The sequence below is a fragment of the Passer montanus genome, unplaced genomic scaffold, assembly GCF_014805655.1.
Source record: "Passer montanus isolate IOZ18808 unplaced genomic scaffold, ASM1480565v1 scaffold4, whole genome shotgun sequence".
In the NCBI taxonomy this organism is placed as follows: domain Eukaryota; kingdom Metazoa; phylum Chordata; class Aves; order Passeriformes; family Passeridae; genus Passer; species Passer montanus.
This window is the reverse complement of record NW_024368818.1, coordinates 2,795,027-2,819,290: the sequence shown is the minus strand read 5'-3', so window position 1 is coordinate 2,819,290 and position 24,264 is coordinate 2,795,027. Positions and strand designations below refer to the sequence as shown.

The following is a 24,264-nucleotide window of genomic DNA, read 5'->3' as shown; positions in this document are numbered from 1 at the left end:
CCTGTGCAGGCCGAGGAAGGAGAGGAGGAGATTATCAACCCTGGATTTAGAGGATCAGGCAGGTTTATTCAGGAAACTGGTAGATGAACTATGCCATGAACAGCAGCACTGAAGGGTAAAGTTGCTAAGGAAAGCTGGCAGGAGAGTGCTGGGATCCTAACAGCAGGAAAAACAAATAAAGGCATTCATGTTTTCAGCACTGAGAAAGCAAAATTGATATGCTGTCAAGACAGAAGGAGTAGCTAAATGAGAAATTAAATTTTTTCTGGGATTATCGTAAGACCTGCATTGTTTGGAAAATTCATCCCATTCAGATGCATTATATTTTGATATATGCTCAAGTAGAGTCACTTAAAAATACAGTGAGCAGGTCACATCTGCAGAGATGAGGGGCTTTGTTGCGCAGAGCAGTGACTAAAAAGAAATTTGGAGTGGCCATGGGCCAGTCTAATGCCATGGCATAAGCAAATAAGTGAATTCTTGCCTATATAACAAGGGAACCAGGGATGTGGCAATCAGGAACAGACATTATTTTCCCTTCAGATATGGCATTGAACAGATTTTTGTGGTAACACTGTACTAGCCTCTGGTGTCCTTGCTGTCAAAAGAGTGCTGAGAAATTATCTGAGGCAGGAGAAAATTCTTTGTATGGAGAGACTTAAAGAGCACAATCTGCTTGCCTTTTCAAAAAGACTGGAAGGTATCTACAGTGATCTTTAATCTTGCACAGTGAGAGGCATAACATGAAAAATACCTATAAGCTGAAATGAAACAAGTTTTAATTATAAATGGCACACATTTTTTTAACAGTGGGAGACATTAATGGTCAGAATATGCTGCCAAGAGAAATGGCACCCACACTATCTCCTAAGGGCTTCACTAAAGAATGGATTCTTTTCTTACAGAGGTACATCAGTTGAACAGATATAATTATTTCCCTGCCCTGAAAATCTTTAAGAGCATGAAGTTGTGGTTATTGCATAGCATTTGTACTAGCACAACATCTAAGAATACAAGTCAGAGGCCACTGACTTGTGAAGCACTTTGCCTTCTCAGTCAATATGTGAGACACTAAGAGAAAACCCCATTCTATCTTCTGAAGAACTTACACCGTGAGTGTACAGAGACACAGAGGAGCAAAAAAAAATGTAACAAGGGTAAACTGCTGCTGCTTAACCTGTGCCTCTCCTTGTTTCATAATCTTGTGGTTTGGCAAGCACCCAGCTTACTCTAGGGTGTGTGGGTTGGCTTCAGAAAGTGAAGACTAGGCATGGTACAGGTGTGTTTGTGCCTGTACCATCCATCTGTGATTATAGATGGTTCTGCTGAACCTGGGGCCCGTCAGGTTTTCATTAATGTTGCTTGACAACAGAATTGGTCCCACAAGTCTATTTACCCCTCTGCTAGCCAGTCAAACCAAACCACCAGCTGGTCTGACTATTGGTGCACTGCCTGCATGCATTCATACCACACCTGCTGTTGGACTAGTGTGCACAGTGCTCTCTGCAAGATCATACTGCAATAGGGTATTTCAGGTTGGACAGGGCCTCTGGAGGTCCTCAGTCCAAGCTTCTGCTCTAGCACAGTCAGATCTGAGGCCAGAACAGGTTGCTCTGTGTATATGGCAGTTAGGGACATGGGCTAGTGTGGACTTTGAAATGCTGGGTAAATGCTTGGATTTGATTTTAATTGTCTTTTTCCAACCCAAATGGCTCTATGATTCTGTATACCTCCACTTGTTCTGGAAACTCTTAACTTTGGATCCAGACGTAATAGTGGGGGTGGTTTTGTCCTTGCAAAAAAGTCATCTGAATTCACCATATGTATTTTTATTGACACATATCCCAGCAAAGGTCATCCACCATTCTCATGATAGATTAACCAGCCTTGCTATGGAAATGCATCTTGCTTTGTAGACAATGGGTGTTCCGGGATTTGGGCTATGAGGCAGTAGAGAGTAAGACATAAAGGAAATTTTCCCCAACTCATATCTCATAATTCCAGGAAAACCTGGTGCTGCATAAATTATACAGCACTGGATCTTAATGCATTATGAAAATTGAAATTGGATCTCTCTGGGGAACTGAAGAGACAACAGGAAATATATTTTCAAAATAATGTTATCAAACCATCTTGTACTGACTGACAGTGAAACATCTGTATTGGTACATTATTTTTGTAAATTACATTGAAGGTATGTTTTCAGAAAATACAACTATTTTCATAACAGTTGTACAGGCTCTCAGGCAGCCACAACAGGGGTGGTGGTAAATTACCTGGATATGGGGGGATCAGAGCAAATAGTTAAACAAGTGATGCATTTTTATTCATGGGTTCAAAAGCATGTGTTTTCTTAGTTGTAATCATAAGCAAGATATGAGCAAGTTATTATTATAGGAAAGTATATAAAATGTACAAATTATGATGTATAATTGTACAATAGATAAATATTTTTTATTTATTAGCGTTTTTTATCAGTAGATCTCATAATATTTTACAAAGAATTGTGAAAATAATCATTATTAGACCAAATTTGCTAAGAAAATAGACTAGGCAAGAGTTCTCAGACACGGTAAAATTTGCTCATGATGATTTTTTTCCCTTACATTCATTTTAGAAGATCAAAGATTTCCTCAGTAAAGGTGTTGAATTCTCTTGGTTTTTTTGTTGGTTTTTGGTTTTGATGGGTTTGGTTTGTTTTATTTTTTTCTTTTTAAGCAGAGGTTAATATTTGTTTCTTGCTGAGTTCACAGACGGAGATATTTTCATACTTTGCTTTACACAGCTCAGCTGATACTGGGCATCTTGCCAAATATGTATAGCTGGCAAACAATTAATCTGCTATACAAAGGATAACCAGCATCTGAGAAGCTAAAAGGGAAAATAAAACATGTTATGCTACTAAACTGAATAAAAATTTCTACAAATATAAAATATACATCAGTTAAGAGAGATTTCCAATGGACTGTAAAATGTAAGAATTTAGTTGTGTTGAAAATAACAGTAGATTTCTAAACTGTTATCACAGTTTGAGTCTTTAGACTTCTAAAAAAAGATGGAATTCTAACTGGAAAAAAAGTTATAATTTGTAGAAAAAGAGTCCATTTATAAAATGGTAACTCTTTTGAACAATGTTATTGTATTCTGCAAGAGAAGTGTGCATAGCTTGGGTCTCGGTGATCTCGATATAAAAGGATGTGGGCTACGCACAAAAATAATAACTGTGCTTTTTTACACTGTTCTGAACATAATCTTTTGAATAAATAGGGCCACAAGTATGTTTAAAAAGAAGGGGGGAGGGGTGTTAATAGTGTAATGAAATGCTTTCGAAATGGAAACTTTTTAAAAATTAATGGCTTTGATCCTTGATCCAGGCACTCAAGATGCCACTGTTTCAGTAACTCCAGTTTCTCCTTAGCCTGAAACTTCAGGAGTCAGTGACAGTGTCTAACGCTAACTTGGAAAATCCATTATTAGAGGTAAGAAGTGCAAGATGCCTCCTCAGTCTCTGTGTTCCCTACCAGGATACCAAGCAACGCTTCCCATTGCAGTCAGCAAGGTTTTATTTTTGTGATCTGCGCAGCAGTTTCCCAAAAGCAAGATTAGCTGTCATGGAATAACAACAGTGACGCACCATCTGACAACAGGCAGCCTCCAGGTGAAGAGTTTGTGTGTTACAGTCTCCCCCACTAATCAGTTCTCCGCAGTACCAGGATACAAGGGAGGCTAAGGAGAAATATGTAAACCAGCATGAAGTATATGCAGTAGGAAATAATATCCAATAAGAGGTAGAAAAACATATTGGAAACTGCTTTGTGGTGATAATAAATTTGTTAAAGAGCACTTACTGTTAATAGCCCGTGTCTTTCATGACACAAAGGGATGGTGAATTACTTTTGTTTTAACTGAAACATGTGTCACAGCAATATTTTGTGTTTCCGCTGATCTAAAGCTATTGTTCAAGTCCTTGTTGCAATCAGTTCTCAAACAATGCTCTCTTTGTCAGCAGTACAGAAGTAGAATAATTTTGATTTCTTCTCTTGCAAGATTGATACCCTGGAGAACCCACAGTTCCCCTCTGTACTTGCAGATGGTCAGTTAAATACTCCCATCTGGTTATATTTGTTTGTTTGGTTTTTTTTTTCTGGTTATACTTATTTTTTTTCTAAAAACAAAGCTAAATAAAACCCCATAAACAAACAGAAAAGGGAAAAAAACAAACAATGAAAAAATCCAAACCCACCAATCAACTGCAAGTTATCAAAAGAGCAGCAGAACTAACAAAGCTCCATTTCCTGCAGTTTGTGCCCTGTGTCTTTGTACTACAGTAATGCAAGCATCACCTCTTTGTCCTGTATGGTCTCATTTCCTTTTCTCTCCTGCCCTGCAATTTCATTTCCTTTTCTCTCTCTGCAGCACTTATTGCCACATGCCCTGTGGGAATTTTTCCTTGTTTTGTCCCTTCACATGACTCTCTCCCTTAAATAAGTTGCAGCTACCTTGGAACAGCCCATATGCTGATTAGCTCATATTACTTTTTGCATATTCCATGAAGGACTCCAAAGCATTTCACAAATACCAATTAACTGATCATTAACAATAACCCTGCTCCATACATATGTCCTACTATTCCTATTACATAGATGGGAAAGTTGGTCTAGTTTATCCTCGATTGGTCAAAGTTTGGTCAGGTTTACCCTTTGCTAATTCTCTGTTTCACTTCTCCTTGACCGACCATTAATTTGTTCTTTTCTGGCTACAGTTTTTGTTCAGAGCAGCTATCATTGTCTCACTGACAGGGGTTGTCAGAGTGTAGCCAACTCTCATTATTTTAACACAAGCCTTGTGATATTTGATAGCTCCCTTGCAACCACAGTTCCTGGGATCAGGTGATGAGGATTACTTGAGAAATTCACCTTATTATAACAAGTTTATGGCTCAGTCAGCTAGAAAGCTGGAAAATGATGGCAGGACTGAAAATATTCAAAACTGGGCGAAAGTAAACACACATGTACTTTTTAAAAATACAACTGTTTTAAGGCATTTGTGCCTTGCGATGCAAGGACCCTGTCTCAGGTTCACCATTTAAGATACTGGTATGTGTACGACTGCAGAAGCTACAGACCATTTCCCACTTTGGAAAGGAGGCAAAAAGGAAATCACACAGTGAAGGCCAACATTTTCTGACCACAGATCCAAACTGCTAAAGCACCTAGGAAAGAATACTTAAGTGGAATTACAAACACATGCAAAGCACTCTTAATGCAGAGAACAGTGTGCTTTTTACTGCTGTAGATTCTGGATGTGATCCTTCCTTCCTTTTCTTTCAAGAAGATACTATGGAAGCAGGATAGGAGTTTCTTTTGGCATCCAGATATTTAAATCTAGAGTCAAGACAATAATGTTTACGGAAAGATTGTTACAATGAGGTTGCAATAACTCTGGTTACTTCATGCATTATTAAAACCACCATTTTGTAGCACTATTAAAATCATAAAGCGTCTACTTTGTCTTTAGGCATTTATACAGAAAAGCAAATTTAACCTGGCATAGCTGGAAGAGAAATTTAAATTTGTGCTTACTGGAGTTCAGCTAACACTAAGTAGAAAACATTTATTTACCTGAAATAAAACTAGCAATATTTTATACAGCCCTTTCATTCCAGCAAGGTTCTTTGCCATTTCATAAGTAATTAAAAACAATTATGCTAATAGCTGTGATCAGAACAATTAATGAGAAATGCAAATGGCTACTTCAGATGCCAATTTGCTAATAGAATGCCACAGAGTATTTATAGACTAGAGAATGATTCCACCCACATTTTTACTTTGTGCTGTTATATCTATCAGACCTTTTTAAACTACAGCACCTTTATTTTGTTGATGATTGTGATCATCCTCAGTACACAGCAGAAAGTATCTCAGAAGTAATGAGTTCACAGTAAACAAGTTAACTGGGACTGTTGTGTATAAATTGGATCACTGATAATCAAGAGAGGTGTGTGGGAATGGGAGAAAAGGCACAGAGCCTGCTAAGTGTGTGGAGGCTTCAGGAAAATGGAGAATTTAGTTTGGTAAAATTAAAGTGTAAAGGAGATATTCTGTGCAAATAATTACAGAAAAAGGGCAAGCATTGTTCTTCCAGCTAGAAGTACGCATGAGATCAGACATAAAGGAAGAGAAAATAGCACCCTAATCATTAAGCCAGTTCTTAAACTGTATTAGTAACTCCCAAGAGGGTAGCAAAGGGCTCAAGGTTGGATTGTGAAAGATCGGATTTTTTAAAATATATTTGAATATTAATTCTATACTGATATTCTGTACATTATCAAAAGAAAATCCCCACAAAAATCCCCACCTTATGCAGATTTGCTACTGGCAGCAGCCGAGTTCCTCCATGACAAAGGAGTGGAATTTTCTGTAATTATCATCTGTATCAGTGTAGGAGTGGCTAATTACCTTTAGCCAAAACAAGTAAATGTACAGTGAAGCTGATGGTGACAATATAAGGAGCTGCTTGTTCCTGGGTAACTGGTTTGGACCCAGGAGAGGTTGCAGAGAGACAAAAATAACACAAGAAGCTTGAGAAAACATTGAATGATGATACCCGTTGAATAACTGAATAATGAACACATTGAATAATAAAACCAGTTGATTGAGAAGTTGCTCTGTTAGTAAGGAAAGAAAGGGACCTTAATTGCTTTTGAAATGATAAATCCGAAGCTTGATAAATGTCTTATAGTAATTGGTACCTGTAAGAAAATGGTCACAGTTACAAAATTGCTTCCTTGGTAGTTTCTGATGATTTCTCTATGGGTAGAATGCCATGTTACTCCAATAAGCAGTGCAATGATGGAATTTGTTCAGTATTTCTGATTTCATGCTGCAGTCTAGATAATAATGGAAAAAAGGCCATTTGTTTCACTCTGGTGTCAATCCTCCTGCATTGAGGAACACTTTGAATTGGCAACAAATTTGTAAGTACTGTAAGTGTAATGAAAATTTCCACCCATGTGTGACATGCTGAGCCCCATCACAATTCTTGGTCTATAGAGTTTTTGCCTTTTTATTTCTCTCAAAGGTTGTAATTTTTCCCATTCCTTTCTTCATGATATGCCTCACTGGCAATGCAGCTCAGTATATCCACCTGTACTGGCACTTCTGCAATTCCACAGTGAATCCTTTGAAGAAGTTCGTCTGCACTGTCATTTTTGGAAGGAGGTTGGTTGATTAGACACTAATCTGATTGATTTTAACTGCCAATCAAGCTTGCATTTACAGAAGGGGTTTTGTGGATAAAGAGAAGAACTAACTACAGAAATAAAAAGGTTGGTTGTTAGGGCTAGAATCATGGGGGAGCTGAAGAGACCACAAAAGAGGACAGAAGCATGACTCGCCATATAACAAGATCCTTTTGGAAAGAGTGAACAAGGGAATAACTGGGTCAGCTGAGGAGGTGACAGATTACTTTGGTCAGTAGTTTTTCAATCAAAAGCATAGTACAGATGCTGCACTTCTGTGGATGGGGTAACCAATTAACGTCACAATCTTAATTTTCGATTTAGGATCTTGGTTTTGCAACGTTATCACAAAAGGAACTGCAGATTTTAATCCTATTTATTCTCAGTTATTTCTGTTAAAATTTTACTCCAGTCCTAATTAGCTATCTTTTTTCTCTTTTCATGTAATTAATGCATTTTGTGAGGCACAGGAAACCTACACTCCAGTGAAGGGGAATATTTTTCATTTTTCACATCAAAGCCCTTTAAAAACTCTCTTTAATTTAAATTCTTTCCACACACCTGCTGAATTACCCAACACAAACGGAATGTCACACTCAGGATCTCTGTGTGTATCACTTGGTCTGCTAAGCAAAGGAGCAAGCCAGATCCCACTGTGCATTAAAATTTCAGTGAAGGATTCCTGGCAACCCCATGTGCAGAATCATCACAGCACATTTATTCTTTACAGAGAGCCATCATCCCCACAGATGCTGCAGAGAAATGTCAGAAGTAAATAGGGCTCTCCCAGAGAAGACACCAGGATCCTGACTGTGGGAGCTTGGGGAGTGAAAATGGTTAGGGCTTGGCATGGTATTTTCCACTGTGAAAAAAACAAAGTGATGTTTATCTACTCTTCACTCCTCTGATTTCTAATGAGCCCTCCCTTTCAAGCTCCCTTCGCAACTTTTGAATTGGCTCCCACTGAAGCTGTTTTCCCTGTCTTGCTCTACCTCCACACCAGGCAAAGTGGGAGGGAAAGTTTACCGTGGTGTAGAAAGATTTTTGGAGTACGTCAGTGGGTGGAGCACCAGCCTGGGACCTTCCCGGTGTTTTGGATCTTTGTGTTAAGCTGTGGATTGCTACTTGTGTTCACCCGTCTTGAGTACCTGGTGTTTCTGGAGCAGAACCAGATGTGGTGCTTGCCTACAGCCCAGGAGAAATTGGAGTGTGCATCCTACAACCTGCGGTTTGATGAGGGAAAAGGAGCTCAGGCTGGCTGTTTGAGGGCAGGGCAGGGCAGTAAGGGGAGCACACGCAGTCTGCAATGCAGAGCTGCAGGTCGCCCCCACAGCTGCTTGGCTGCTAGCTCCAGCTTCCAGATCAGAACCCACCCCACAAACTGTGCACCTTTATCTGCTGCAGACAGCCATTATTAAGCAATCTTTTTGTGAGCAACATGTACAGTCTTTAACTGCTCATCAGGTCTCAGTTTTGGGAAACCATGCATCAAATGTTGGTAGATAGGATGGATTTCTGGATCTGAAATCCATCTGACTGAGCATGCCTAGGGAGTGATTCAATGGAGACAAACTGTGAAACATGATTGTTTCTTTGAAATGTGGAGCTAAAGAAGGATCCTGGGAATGTGCTAATCAAGGTAAATTTATGAATAAAAAACATTACAGAAAATTGAATAATGTGATTTATTCAGGAAAAAAAATATGTAGCAAATTCTGAAGGTGTTACTTGGCCACAAACAGAGCAGAGCTCAAGTAAGTTCCCAGATACCACTCCCTTATGAATGGCACTTTCCACACGTGTTTCCATGTGTTCTGTTTGTGGACCTGGGTTTTAACACGTGGTGTTTCTTCCCTGTTCCTTCCAGGTGGATGTGAAGATACATCCTCCACGTAAATCACTGGTAAGATTAAGGCATGCAGTTCACTCACTGCAAATGCCTAGCTTCCTTTACCCTATAATGCCTTTTAGGATTTGCCTTCCTGTCTTTACTTTGCTCGATATCCTCTCTGTTGCCAGTGCACTTTCTCACCGAAGAGCTGTTCAGGCTTGTAATGATCCTCATGCTTGGAAAAGTTTCACGGTACCTAGGCTGAATGCATATTAAATTATACAGATTTTTCTCTGCATAGATATCAGGTGCTGTAAATTCTACATTTTTCATGGTGAAGGGATGGAGTACAGACACATTTTTCTAAATATAACACTTTACTCCAAAGCGTTTCATGTGGAGACAGGTCCTTTCTGTCAGAACACGTCCTGCCAGGCAGCTCTGCAAGCAGAACTTGACAGTGAATTTAATCCTCCATACCCATTCTTGCAGTCCATAAATATTAAACTTGCTTTAAAGTGATGATTGAAAGGGCTCGAGTTTTGCAAGACAACATTACTAGAACCGTGAAGTCAGTCAGAGGATCAAGAAGGTTTTTATACCCCACTTTAAGTAATCATTCCTCCCCTAAATTAAATAAGTGCTTCGTTCATTCAAAACAAAAATTCCTGCAGTAGGGCAGCTCCTCGCTGAGACAAGTTTTGAACCGTCCCGGCACGTTCAGCTTAGGGGGAGGAGGCGTCCCTTGCCTCACTGCAATTCCCGTGGTGATTCCTGCCTGCTCCGGCACCGGAGCTGCACAAAGCCAGCGGCTCCCTCTGCCAGCTCGGGAACCTGCTCAGCACTCCCCTGGCTCTGGGAGCCGCTGCAACCTGTAAGAGCTCTCTGTGGAGAATCCGGGCTTTATTTATCTGGTGGGAATCTCTGCCACACAAATTGGAGATTGCGGCGTCATAATACGGAAAACCTCATTACAATACTAAGAAAACCCAGACCTGCGCAGCCTCCTCGCCTCTGGTTGTTTGGGATGCTTCTCCCACCCCGCTTCCCTGCCCGGCAATGCGGGATCTCCGCTCGCGCAGCCGTGACTGCCACACGCAGCGCCGGCAGGCTCACACTGCCGCCAATTTAAATGTACTGCTTTCGTGTCGTAAAACACCCTGCCGGCTGCTTATGGCTTGTATTTACAAACTTGACTCCCGGAGGATGGCGGGCCAGCTGCTCGCCACAGCACATGGCGCAGGATCGGTGCGGACAGCTCCTGAACCTCTCCCCTGAGGGAGGCTCCACAAGCGCTCCGCGCGTTCTGCTCCAGCGCTGCACAGGAAACACGCTCTGCCTCGCGTTCAGCTGAGCTTCCTGTGCATCGCTTTCTGCCCGTTGCCATGAAAACACACGCACAGCCGTGCATCCCCCGGGCTAGTCCCGCTTTAGCCGCGGGCTCAGCCTTGTCCCGCCGCTGTTTTCCGGGATCAGCATCCGGGGGTCGCAGCCCCTCAGGCCAGCCCTGCCGTCAGGCGCGGCGCGGGCAGCCCCGCGAGGCCCCGCTGTTAAGGGCGGGCGCGGCGCCGCCCCCTTCCTTTGGAGCCGGGGCGCCATTTTGTGCGCACGCACGGTGAGCGCCCGCGGCCTCCGCCGCTCCGGGGGACGCGCTGGGGGCGCGGGGGGACAGGGGTGGGAACGCGCCCGGGGGGGTCCTGCTGCTGGCAGGGGCGGGCGGGGAGCCGCCGGCTCTGAGGGGAGCACCACGGCCTTCCTCGGGCGGGGATGGGGGAGCGGGGAGGCCGCGGGTGGCCGTGCGGGCGGGCTGCGCTGAGGGTGCTGAGGGAGGAAGCGGCCGCCGAGGCCCGCGGCGGGTGCAGGTGCGGAGCAGCAGCGCTGCAGCACGGGGCGGCGGGCCCGGTCACCCCGGCGGGATGTCGGCGGCTCCTCGGGGCCCACAGCCCCGGCATGGCCGCGCGTCAGGCCTGCGGAGCATGTGAGCCTTGTGTCAGACCGAACAGTGGCCTGTAAATTCGTGGTGGGGATCGTGCCTTATGGATGCCTTGTAAGGAGAGGCTTAGGGAGCGGGGCAGAGGTGTCATCGAGGTACATCTCACAATATAAAGATGTATCCTAGCGCCTGGCAAGGGCGTGTGGAAGAAGCATGAAACAAGCAGCTGAAGTCAGAAGGAGTCTCCCAGACTGGATGTAAGGGGAATAATGTTAATGGTAACAGCCGGGCCTCCAAATGTGCTCCCTAGGAATGCTGTGCAGTAAGGTCTTGAGGGAACTAATACAAGGAGCAGCTGAGGTCTCTGGGAATACCTCATCACTACAGCTTCTGCACAAATGGACATGGAGGGGCAGGCACTGATCTTTGTGGTGACCGGAGATGGGACCTGAGGAAGTGACATGAAGATGTGTCAGGGGAGGTTTTAATTTGGGTATGAGGGTTCTTGTGGGTCCCTTCTAATATCGAATATTCTTTGATCCTTGAAAATCCTTTGATCATTGACTGGAGAAGGTTCTTGAGTAGCTTGGTTTGATCTCAGTAGACCTTGCTGTAAGCAGGAGTTAAACTGAGTACCTTGCTGGCATCCAGTCTAACCTGAGTTAGGCTGTGGTCCTGTAAGCTCTGATTCCTTTGGATGCCTGAGTGAATGCCATTGCTTGAATTGAAGCAGTGTCATTCTGAAAGGCTTAATCTGAAATACCTGAAAATTCCATCAACTTTGTGGTGAGTGAACTAGTGGTTCTGAACAATTTGCCTCCCTTTTTTGCAGTAATCAGCCAAAATGACGAACACAAAGGGGAAGAGGAGGGGGACGCGTTACATGTTCTCCAGGCCCTTCCGCAAGCATGGTGAGTGTCCCTTGCACTGCATCCACTTACTGACCCTGCAGTCCCTGGGGATGGGCTGTGGAACAAGGGCCTGTGCCAGAGGGTTTCTGACAACTTGGGCTAAAGGCTGTGGAACTACACACGGAGCTCTGAGCTCTCACTGGTTCTCCAGGCCCTTCCGCAAGCATGGTGAGTGTCCCTTGCACTGCATCCACCTGATGGGCAGCTGCAGTCCCTGGGCATGGGCTGTGGAACAACTGTGCCAAAGGATTTCTGACAACTTGGGCTGAAAGCTTTAGAACTACACACGGAGCTCTGAGCTCTCACCTCAGATGCATTGGTATTCTGGTTGCTTGACAGTAGCCACAGTGCTAATTCTGTCAGTGCTTGAAAATTAATTCTAAGGTGAGGAAAGTATTTCAGCAGTTACTTAAAACATAGAGGTTTTTTCCTCTGGTCAATAAGCAGTTGCATTTATATTGATAAACTAAATAGTTTAATGTCTCTTCAATTTCGGCATTAGGAACACAAATCTTAATTTTTCTTTAGCTGGATATTTTAAAAATTTGAAGTATGTGACGTGAGTAATTACTGCTTTAAAAAAAATTGGTTTGATTTTTGAGGTATTTAGGAAAATTGTATCAAATGCATGATCTTTGTCCCCCATCCTTTTTTGTGTGTGTGAAATTCTGGGCTAAGTCTCCAAATTTGTATCTCTTAACAGGAGTGGTCCCTCTGGCTACCTACATGCGGATCTACAAGAAGGGTGACATCGTTGACATCAAGGTACTTTCTGCAGTGCTGTGTGACACTAAAAGCTGAAGCACTGTGGTCCTGTGTGGTCTCCAGCTCCTTGGGATGGACTCCCTTGTTGCTTGGGTCACGTGTGTCAACACAAGTGCCTGCTGCTCCCTTAGGGAGCAATGGAATGACAGTGCTACCGGACCAGTAGTGGCACTTCAGTGTCATATGCTGCTGTATGTGGGGTTTTGTAGATACATGTCATTTGGGTGTGCTTTGTTATGGTGTGTTCAGCTGAAGAACAGGAGTGAAATATGCCATAGCCAGTGTTTGAGTTGGCTACTGGCACAACTTTCCTAGGAGCCCCAGCTGTCACTTAGTAGATACTCTGTTGTGAGCCATGATTTGTGGTGGGGCAGTTCATAGTTAGGTGATGGCAAAGCTGTACTAAAACTAGAAATCAAGAAATAAATGTGAGGATGCATCATATATATCACTAAAGGGGGAAAAAGTGAAGTGGCATTTCCTGTCACTTGCTATATTTCAGAACTTGTCTTTTAAAGTCAGCTGTGCTTTCACATCTGAGTTGCTGTGAATGTGGAAAGCCTTTCATCAAGGATTCCTGCTTGGTTGAATCCTTTGGTTTCATTTGGAATGCCACGTTCCCGTAGCAGTCACACGGAAGGTGGTGGTTAATTTGCTGGTTTGTTGTTTGACTTGGAGAACGTATTGTTCAGAATTGACACTTCCTCACGCACTGGAGCTTGATGATGAATGTCTTCTGTGATTGCTTGCTCTTCCTGTAAGCAAAGTGATCTATCATTTCACCGACACTGAAAGCTACCAGAACTGACATAGCAAAATTTGGTAGTCTTCAGATGCAAAATGCGTGGTTATAAATTCCAGCTTTAGGACAAAATGGGAATATTTTATAATAAATCTCAAATAATTTGAAATGTATAGTTTAAATTACTTCCTAGAGAAAAATAATTGATGCTACTTTCCCCCCCACCCATTTTTTTTTCCTTTTCTTTTTGCTCCTTAACAGGGTATGGGTACTGTTCAGAAAGGCATGCCCCACAAGTGTTACCATGGCAAGACTGGAAGGGTGTATAATGTCACTCAGCACGCCGTGGGCATTATTGTTAACAAGCAGGTTAAGTAAGTAATGAAATTCTGAGTATTGGAACTTGATATTTGAGGAAGTTGAACTGCAATTGCACCCTCCTTTCACTTTGCCAGTTAGACAGTTCTTGTCTTGATTGGTCATTCAAGGTGGGTAAAGTGTATTTCCTTTTTATAACCCAAGCAAATGGTGCTCATTTGACTTGGATCCTGTCAGAGGAAACATTTTTTGTTTCTTTTACCAGCACCTAAAGTCACATTACGTGGCAGGGCTTTTCAGCCAGTGTGCTGGTATTGATACCCTTTTAAAATACTAGTATGTAGGTGTATCCAGCTGAATTTTGTGCTGTTTAGTCAAAAAAAGACAAGTTGGGGTTTTTTTTGTTCCAGGAGCTTGACTGCTGTGCATTGGTAATAAAATTACTTGTTTGTATGCTAAGAGGCTAAAACTACGTCTTCTCCACAATTTTAATATGAAATTTTCAGCACACTGTCGTATATTTCACTGTTATATAATAATAATCTTTTAGTTATATGTAAGTTATATCTGATGTGCATCTGTAGCTGTGTTTTGAGGTATTGCCCTTTAAAGAAAAATGACCTGTAATTGAGCTTATGGAGTTAGTTCTGAAAGTCTTGATTTAATGTGACCTTTTTCAAGTGAAGATTAAAAACTGACTGCCTTCCTTAGGGGCAAGATTCTGGCCAAGAGAATTAATGTGCGTATAGAGCATATTAAGCATTCCAAGAGCAGAGACAGCTTTCTGCAGCGTGTGAAGGAAAATGAAAGGAAGAAAAAGGAAGCAAAAGAAAAAGGCATTTGGGTTCAGCTGAAACGTCAGGTAATGTTTCTGTTGAGGTCACAGTCCTTGGGCAGGAGATGACTTAATTCTGGGGCAGTGGCCTCGTGCAGTGTGTCGGCATTTGGGCTGTCTGGGATGTTTGCTGCCTGAGCAGAACTGCTCTGTGCCAGATGAAAATTGTAACTGTAGCCCTGAACAAAGGCTTGGGTGCTTCCTGTGTTGTTGCTTGTCTGCAGCAGCAGCTCTGGGTGGTTTTAGGATCAGTAGAATCTTTGATTTAGTTGAATTTTTAGTTGCAACAGGTTCTATTGTAACCCTTGCAGGAAAGAATTTATGACCAGAGAATAGGTAATGGCTGTTGGTTCTGGAGCTGCAGGATACATCACTCCATGTTCTTTGGGTTGGTGAGCTGCAGAGAGTAAAGCATAGGTTTTTTAATTCAGAAGCGAGAGTCAGACACACTTTCTGACAGATCATTTTCTTACTGCTACTCCTTGAATCAAATTTATGAGACTAGGAATGGTGAAATTGCTGTAATGTTTACATAATAAGGTGCTAAATGGTTGACAAAATGTTATTTTCTGAAAAGATGTTTTTGAGCTGTAATGTCATAAGTTTTCTTTTTTATTTTTCTGTTTATAGCCTGCTCCACCAAGAGAAGCACACTTTGTGAGAACTAATGGCAAGGATCCAGAGCTGCTGGAGCCAATTCCTTATGAATTCATGGCATAATGTATGTTTAAAAAATAAACTAAAGATATGGTTTTGGACAAGTGTATGTGATTGTGGCTGATTCATTTAGTTGGGTTTGGGGCTTTTTTGTTTGAACAGATGCTTTAGAAACCTTCTTTTATTGAAGTTTATTTATTTAGCTTGCATTTACCACGATGCTTAGTCATTTAAATCATCTGCAGCTTTTGCTGATGAGTTCCATCATTTATATAGATGATAAATATAGGAGCACTGAAATTTACTAGTGCTTAGTAATGATCATGAGCTGTTATGAGGAGACATGGAATATTTCACCAGCAGACTAAGAACTTGTATCAAGAATTGCCCAGTGCCACTTGAAGGCTTGATTTATTTTTTTTTTTAATTTTTTAAATTTTTTTTTAGGAAAAGAGATAAGGTGTTTCAAGGTTGATGCAAGGTTTTGGCTAAGGGGCCTCATGAATACTGAGGAATTGTTGAAACCATTTTTGAAAACAGTGTCTAGGGAGATGTCTAAGCAAATTTTGGTTTTCTACCAGTGTAACCTGCAAAATAGTGTTTACAGCATCCCCATGCCAATAAGCATTCTTAGAAAATGGTAGTAGTTTAGAAACAAGGGTTTCATTCCAAAACTGCCAGCCTTTATTTTGATTTTTAATACTTTAATTGGCTGGCACAGCTACTAAACACTTGTATTTTATATGTTTACTGCATGCCTTTTGAATGTTGCAGTGAATCCCTCTCATCCCAGATTCACTGATGTCTCATAGAAGCCCAGTGCTACCTGTGCACTTCTTAAATGGAAGAAGATCTTCCTTCAGCTGACTGTTTACCAACCAGTGCTGGTTTAGCAGTGAAGCTTGCTAGAGACTGCTGAAGGGAACCTGCTTGGTTAGCCTTGGAAGCACAGTCTCAGGCTTAATTATTTTGTAGTTACAGGTAAATAATGGTTTACCTTGAAGTGTCATGTCAGGCATTGCTCAGCTGTGTTCAGTAGGTGATGTAAAATCAATGTCTACGTGGAGAGAGAGAAGTACTAGAGAAGCAAGTGACCTCAAGCTGCTTGTAGGTGTTCACTGTTGAGAGTTACTGAACAGTGAATTGCAGGGCAGCTTGTAAGTGTGGGAGTAAGGAACACAGAGATGATGAGGTTTGCTTTTACCTAACTCTCAGTCGTGGGTGTTCCCATTCTCATGGAATGTAGGTCTTGGACCTTGAATTCAGAGTCTAGCTTGGGCTGGTATTTAAGGCTGATGGGCTTTAGGTTGGATGGGCTGGAGTTTGCAAGTTCCAGTGAGCAGATTATGTTTGAAGTTCTCCAAGCTCCCATCTCAGAAGATGCAGCAGGCTGTATGGGTGGAATGACTTTGGAAGTGACTTGGAGCTTGCCCCTTAGCAGGCTGCTCCATGACAGTAGAGCTGTATTCTGACACTGGAGGGGTTGGACATGGAGTGCCCCACTGTATCCTGAAGTCCTCTCTGCTGCACTGGCTTTTATGGTCAAGGGGCTTTTCTTGGAGCAGCAGGATTTGTGTGCTTTATCAACCTCTTTGGCTTGTCACTTTCCACAGCCATTTAAAATTGGTATTTGCCTTACAAGATAAGCATCATTTTCCACTAGGCTTTGTAGGAATTAAGTGGGAGGCTATTGGATACAAACTGGTGATGGCATTTTAAATGTGCTTCTCATGCATGCATGTCTAAGCTATTTTGGTTCTGTATTTGGTTGCTACTCATTTGTCAAAATCACGGCGGATTAGCTGTAGCAGCATGATGAAATGATTAACATCATAAGTGGGGCATAGTTCTAAACTTTTGAACTTAGTTACAACAATTTGCAATAGTAAGACTGGACAGCATTACAGTGGTCTTGTTTGACAGCTGTGCTCCCAGAGACACTGCATTGCAACACTTTCCAATTTATTTAGAAAAAGTGTTTTTAAGGTCACTATGCCAACGGTAGTTGGTTGTAAATGCGTATTTGAAAGACCTGTATGGGCTGGGAAGAGAGGTTGGGAAGGCTTTCCTTGGTCAGGATTCCCAGAAATGACTGAAAATGAAGCTGAATTTGTACAGGAAGAAAAGAACCTCTTTTTTTGTTTGTTTGTTTGTTTTTAATGTTTGGAAACAGGACAAATAAACTAAGGTGTAACCTGTCTGTTCATTGCTCTCAGTGCAGTGGGGATTTTCGTGCTCATCTGAAGTTTGTAGAAACAGCCCAGGCACTTAACAGATCTCGGTACCTGATCTCGGCTGCTGAAGTTTGCTTCCTGTGTGTTCTGCTGCCCTGTTTTTGCACAATCCTGACGAAAGAGGGAGATCTGTGAATTGGCAAAAGCTGAAGAAGTGCCTGTTGGGATATCTCCAGTCCTGAGCTGAAACATGAAGCATGTTCCTTACAGGGTTTGGGGTCCCCAGTTTTCACTTGCCCTGGAAGGGTTTTACACACTAAACCCATAAGCTGTAACCAGTTCTCTGCAGTCCTGTTCTGAGGCTCCTTTACAGCCACGAACCTTTACTGCTGGTTCCTTGCCAAAAGCCCTGGCAAACATCTGTTGTCTCCTAGAGAAGCAGCAAGGAAGATGTCTTCTGAGCTGTCAGCTTCACCTTTTATAGCCTGTTGGCAACACCAGGATTTGGGGTTTCCTGAGCACTGTGTAGGCAGTGTTAGGCAGGGAAGGTCAGTGAAAAGGCAGGACTGGGAAGGGGGAGGAAGAACCATTGTCAGTACAGAGGCTGCACAGGGTAGGAACATTGCTCCCACCACCAGCACCCATACAGCTTAGGAACCGAGGAAAATTTAAAAAAAAAGAAGCTCCAGATGTTCTCGGGATGTCCTCCATGCCACCATCACAGGAGCAAGCCAAAAGTACTGCTGTCGAACGTTGCCAGAGCTTGGAACAGGGAGATGTGTCGGGCAGCAGTATGGCATAACTGGCACTGAGCAGTGTTGCTGAGGGAACGGGGATAGTGTTGGGCCTTAGGGATAGTGGCATAGGCCATCCACAGAGGGTGGGTGAAAAAGTACAGCCTGGCACTTCCAAGTGGGGCCTGCAGAGCAGAGAAAGGCCCCTTGGAATAGCCTGGGGCCCCGCACATCCTGGGGATGCTTAGTCTGCAGCGTGGGGACAGCTAATCTGGGCCCCAACTGCTTCAATTTACTGAGCTGCTCCTGTTGCACCTGGGTAGGTGTTGATGGAGACACAGTCACAGCCTGGACATTAATTCCTTCACAGGGTGTCCTGCCTGGCCTTGGGCAATGTTATCTCTCTGCTTGACCACCCCCATTTGCCCTTTGGGGGTGCTCCCAGCAGCAGGCAAGGCAGCTGGAGTCACAGCTAACCAGAAAGAGAGCTCCTCAAGGTTTGAGAAGGACAGTTGTTTAATCCTGCTTTCACAGCTCTGCACCTGGGAATCATCTGTCTGGAACGGACTTGTTTCAGTAGCATTCTTTCAAAGGCACACTGAATGTACTCTGATAGCTCTTTTGTAAAGAAGTGTGTAAAAATAGCTGCTGTGAGTGAGGCCAAAGACAAGCAATCCCCTGACAATAGGAGCAGGTGACAATAGCGGGAACCTCTGGACACCAAAAGCTTTTAGTGATACAGGAGAAATCTTATTTCCCAAAAGAAAAGAGCTTGCTGACATGATGGGGAGTAAAGTAGAAATTTTAGGGGCAATAGCTTTTGGAAGTTAAAAGAAATCCATAGGGGAGGGGTTCTTGGGCACTAGAGTGGCACAATCAACAATGCTTCTTCCACCATGCTTTTCTGCAGGTACTACTTTAACTGATGTAAATTAGCATTGTCCTAACTCAGCTGCCTGTGTGTGAGCATCCAGGGTCAGCTGGGCTGTCTAAGCATCAACCTGCAGCTGGGGCCCAGCAGCTCTCACAGTGCCTCCATCCCTCTGTGCCATGAGATTAGTCCATTTGAGTACCATCCACTCTCCTTTTCCATGTTGTATCCTGCTGGCATGTGCTATCTCCCTGATAAAAATGAAAGCAGCCTCTGAATGGATTATTTCTCTTTTAAGCACTTCCACAGTTGCAAGGCGGCACAGAGCAGAAGCAGGAGCCAGGGCATTGGTTTCTGGGGACTGAAACACCTGCACAGCTGCTTGCATGTCTGAGGCTCATTTAAGGGCAGTCCGTGGTAGAGCACCATTCTTCTCCAAAACTTTTCTACTTCAAGAACCCAGAGGGCCCAATCAAGACCGCTTGGGTTTTAGGGCTGGCTGTTGTTTCATCCCTAAGCTGAGTTTTCAACACTGGGTGTAGAGGGATATGTTTGGGTGTGGAAACAAAATAATCTGAGATAAAACAATAATTTCCTTTCTTTCAAGACTGGAGTCCCGCACTGCAGGGAGGGTGGTGCATTTTCCTGTCTTCCTCGGGCAGGGGGATGCTCAGCAGGGTGCCTGTGCCCGCGGGGGCCACCCCACGTCCTGGCAGTGGGCAGGGTGGGAGAAAGGGGAAGGGCTGCAGCCCGGGCGGGAGGGCCGTGGGGCGGAGCCGCGGCACGGGCGGTGCCGCCGCCGGGGCCTTTAAAAGCCGCCGGGGCCGCCCGCTCCGGGCGCTGCCGGCCGAGCCGAGCGGAGCCCTGCGAGCCCTCCGGCCGCCGAGTCGCCTCTCCCATGCGCCTGCCGGGCATGTCCCAGCCCTTCCTGCTGGCGCCCATCGCCGAGTGCCCCCCGGGGCCGCCCGGCGCCCAGGTCCGCCTGGCCGTGCTGGGTGCCCGCGGCGTCGGCAAGAGCGGTGAGTGCGGGGCTGCCCGTCCTCCTCCCCTGCCCGTCCTCCTCCCCTGCCCGTCCGTCCGTCCGTCCCGCCTAACGCGCGCTCTGTGTTTCAGCCATGATCGTGCGGTTCCTGACCAAGCGCTTCATCGGTGACTACGAGCCCAACACAGGTGAGGCGCGGGGCGGTGCGGGGCGGTGCGGGGCGGCGGGGCCCCGCGGCCGGCGGCTCACGGCTCTCTGCTCCCCAGGAAACCTCTACTCCCGGCTGGTCCATCTCGACGGGGACCACGTTGCCGTAGAGATCCAAGACACGCCGGGATGCATTCAGGTACGGAGATGTTTTGGATCAGTCGGTTGTCGTCCGCTACCCAAAGGGTCAGCTCTTGAGCCCAAATTTCCTGCATGCCCGGACTTCGTCTCCTGAGACAGAGCTCAGCTTCCCTTTGGACCCGTTGATGGTGCTGTGGTACGGTCCTTACATTTCATGTCCCAGTGCCGAATCTGTGCTCTGTGTTGTACCGCAGGTGCAGGAGGACTGCGTGCAGGTGCTGGACTCCCTGTCCCGGTGCGTGAAGTGGGCAGAGGGCTTCCTGCTGGTCTACTCCATCACCGACTACAGCAGCTACCAGTCGGTCCAGCCCCTGTACCAGCACATACGCAAGGTGCACCCCGATGCCAGGACTCCCGTCATTATCGTGGGGAACAAAGCTGACCTCCTCCACGCCAGGCAAGTACAGGCAAAAGAGGGACTACAGCTGGCAGATGAACTGGGCAGCCTGTTCTTGGAAATCTCCACCAGCGAGGACTCCCAAGGTGTCTGTGATGTCTTCCAGTATCTTTGCAAGGAGGTCAGCAAACTACAGCATGCTGGCAGCACAGACAGGAGGCGGTCATCCATCATCCCTCGGCCCAAATCTCCCAACATGCAAGATCTAAAGAGACGTTTCAAACAGGCTTTGTCTTCCAAAGTCAAGTAAACCTCCCAGTGACATCCTCTGGGACTCAATAGAATTTATTTTTGTAAACTAGTTAATAAAAATCTTTATTTTTGTACTAATGCCAGCAGTGTAGAAGTAAGTATGTCAAAGCTTGCAATTTCCTTGCTGTTCTCTCATTTGACTGGTTGGGTTATTTTTAAAGAAAAAAAAAGGTTAAAAAAAAAGGTAAAAAAAAAAAAGCTGAATATCAACTAAATAAAGGTGGACTTTTGGAAAGGGGACTTTTGTCAGGAGGCTTTGATGCATTTTCTTTTTTGGGGGAACTGGGATTTTCTGTGTTAAGCCACTCATGATTTTCTTTGGAAGCTTCAATTTCCTGTTTGTAAAATGGGAGTGTTAATGATGTAAATCATTACCCGCCTTTATACAATGCTTGGAAAGCCTTGGTGGAAAACTTTGTAGGAGGTAAAAAAAGCTCTATTAAATATGAAGATGTCTGTAAGAATTCTGATTATAACAGAACTGCTTCCTCCCTCAAAGCTGCTGTTCTGCTTGCACCTGTAATAGCCTGAATGCTGATAGGCTGTTAGGAATGAGCTCCAATTTCCGATGTGCCTTAGAGATCTGTTGTACAGGATTAATCATTTGAGCCCCAAGCATTTAACAGGAGGGCTGAGTTTCTCCTACAGATTGCCGTGGAACAAAGTGCTGAGCAATCCAGAGCAGAGGAGTGTGTGGGTTGGCTGTTGCTTTCTCTGGAGATGTATGATAGGAAGGACTGATGCGTAGGACTTTTTCCTTGGACAGAAAATAGCTACATTTAAAAGGAATCACACCTTTATCTTCCCAGAGTAATCTTGTAGCTATTGGAAACAGCTCCAACGTTACTCTTACTTCACATAAACTCTAAACCATACTAGAATGGGTTTTATTAAGTGTTTGGTGGATGCCTGAGCATAGAATGTAGGTTTTGCCCTTCCAATATACCTCTGAATTATGTATATAAGAAATAAAACTACTCCATGCTGAGTAGAAATTGTGGAAGTGGATTAATCTGTACAGGGGAAACTTGCTGTCCTCACTCAAACACAGCTCCAGGTTGTGCTGGTATTTTATAAATTAAAACCTCTGTGAGGTTTTTTTTGAGATTAAGTCAAAAGACCACTTTCTTTTTCCCTTTTGTTGGGAAAAGCAGGTAGGTGCTGTGCCTTGCAGTTGGTGGGCAGTGCCTGTTGTTTCTGATCCCTGGGCCTTGAAGCTTCCTGGGCCACCTTCACTCTTTATCTGCATCTGAGTCTTCCTCATGGTGGTAATTGAGGGAAGGGGGACTGGGGAGTGAAAGACAATGCTCTGTGCAGAAGCAGCAGAGGTCTGGGTGAGCCTGGGCAGGGTGTGGGGTGCCAGCAGCACTATTTCCCACCCAGGGCTACGTGCACATCTTCAGCCCAGGCATGTCACCTTTGTCTCCTCCCTGAAGGCCCTGTGCTGCCCTGCCCAAGGGCACAGGAGAGCTGATCCCAGATCTTCAGGAACAGACTGAAACCGGGACTGCAAGCTGGGTCCAAAACTCTTGAAGGAAGCAGGATGATGGGGTTGGTGAGAATGAGCGTGTCCCTGGCAGGCTTGAACTCACCACATGGACCATGTGTCCATGGGGAAATTTGAAGAGGAATTGAAAAGTCACAAGTGGGATATTTGTGGAACATTTCACCATCTTGAAACCAGGATAACAAATTGTTTCCAAGAGAAAATACCACTCTGGTAGTTTCAGTTGTTTTTTAACCTGCAGCTTTTGTCTTTGGAAATTGTTTCCTACTCATGTATCCAGTACAGAGTTTCACCAAGCAAGTTGCTAAAGATATTCAGTGCACACATGGTACAAAATATGCTAAAGGGGCAAGTGATGTTATTGGACAAGTCTGCATCTCACCATCGTCCTCAAGGGCCAGGTGCAAAATCACATCAGGCATGGACTTAGGTGCCTCCCACTGCCCCCGGCAAAGCAGGAGCTTGGATCCCCACTCTGGTACAGGGGAACAGTTTGTGCAGGAACCAGTGGGCACTCAAGGGGCAGGGATGGGCAGGAGCAGGGGGATAAATGCAATCATTTTCCCCATCTCTCTCTCTCTCATGGGAAAAAGCTAGAGATGTCTCTTGCTATGCAGGTACTCATGCTCAGGTCAGAGGCACAAAACCTCCTGTCTCCATCCCGTGCTTCTCATGCTGCTGGGCTGCTTCAGCCACATGTCAGGAGCAGGATGAGCCCCTCAGGGAGGTATGGGGAATCTGGATGATTAGGGCATGTCGATGGCCGGGAGGGATGGCTGCTCTGATACACCTCCAACTCAAGGCAGCAGCTCCTTTGGCCCACTCTGGGTAACATTTTTGGGTAGAGGTACATAAATTAGGCATTTAGTCTGTTTGAACTTCCCCTGGCTGGCACAGTCTCACCCAGAAGTTTTCCACCCTGAGCTGACAGGTAAAGAACAGGAAGAACCTGCTGGCTCCCAGCACATTTTACGCCAGCATTTTCTTCAGTCCTGAGTAAGCAAAGAGGGGCACACCAGGGCAGGGAGGGCAAAGCATCTCGCAAGTACTAGCAGAGCAGCTCCAAAGCCTGGTTTCTCCTGGGCCATGCCACTTATGCCTTCCCTACTGAATACTTGCCATCCCCAGTCTCTAAGCCCTTCACAGAGGGAGCAGGGTGGCTTCAGGGGGGTAAGTGGTGCATAGCCTGGCCTTTTCCCCTTGATCAGAGGAAAATATGCATCTGCCTCTTTCCTCCCACCACCTCCGCTAGGAAACAGAATCACAGCAATTTTCCCTGACAAGATGGATGAGTGGGTTTTCAGAAGCAGGGATGTGTGCAGCATCACACACTATTATGGCTGCTACTACATCAGCATCTCCCCCCTGTTGGACTATTTTGTCTACTTATCTCCAAGCTCTGAAATCATCCAGTAATGCTTTAAGGCTTCATGAATTTTCAAATAGCAGCTGCCATCAACCTGTTCTGTGCACTTCAACTCAGGAGCTGCACATCCCTAGACAAAGATAGGGGTGTTTTCTTCAAAAAGCTTTATGGATGTCCCCTTTATTTTCCGCCCCACTCGAGCACCTGGACCCAGGCTGCTTTCTCACTGTCTCTTGATGGGGGCTTGCCTCTCAGCACAGGAAATGGTCAATGCTGCAGGTTCATGCTGTTTTCTGTGGTTTGTTTGTATGAAGGATTGTGGACAAGGCAGACTGTGAACAAGGACTGTGTTCACACCATGGACAAAAGTTGGGTTCAAGCTTCAGACAGGGAGCAAAAGT

The 24,264-nt window shown here is 44.6% G+C and overlaps 2 protein-coding genes and 2 non-coding genes across 4 annotated transcripts; all 4 read left to right on the top strand.

Annotated features, from left to right (window-relative positions):
* Window positions 1-10,605: 10,605 nt before the first annotated feature.
* RPL21 (ribosomal protein L21) lies at window positions 10,606-15,341 on the top strand. Its single transcript, XM_039718544.1, has 6 exons — window positions 10,606-10,686; window positions 11,837-11,915; window positions 12,619-12,680; window positions 13,684-13,796; window positions 14,452-14,602; window positions 15,206-15,341. The coding sequence occupies exons 2-6, from the start codon at window positions 11,849-11,851 to the stop codon at window positions 15,293-15,295; spliced, it is 483 nt and encodes a 160-aa protein (XP_039574478.1). The 5' UTR covers window positions 10,606-10,686; window positions 11,837-11,848; the 3' UTR covers window positions 15,296-15,341.
* On the top strand, window positions 13,397-13,477 carry LOC120506790. Its single transcript, XR_005628593.1, has one exon. It is a non-coding gene; the product is annotated as a small nucleolar RNA SNORD102 (small nucleolar RNA).
* Window positions 13,856-13,988, top strand: LOC120506793. Its single transcript, XR_005628596.1, has one exon. It is a non-coding gene; the product is annotated as a small nucleolar RNA SNORA27 (small nucleolar RNA).
* Window positions 15,342-19,746: 4,405 nt separating the features above from the next.
* RASL11A (RAS like family 11 member A) lies at window positions 19,747-21,230 on the top strand. The gene is made up of 4 exons (XM_039718719.1): window positions 19,747-20,030; window positions 20,125-20,181; window positions 20,260-20,339; window positions 20,536-21,230. Exons 1-4 carry the CDS (start codon window positions 19,910-19,912, stop codon window positions 20,986-20,988), a joined length of 711 nt encoding a protein of 236 aa, XP_039574653.1. The 5' UTR covers window positions 19,747-19,909; the 3' UTR covers window positions 20,989-21,230.
* Window positions 21,231-24,264: the final 3,034 nt, after the last annotated feature.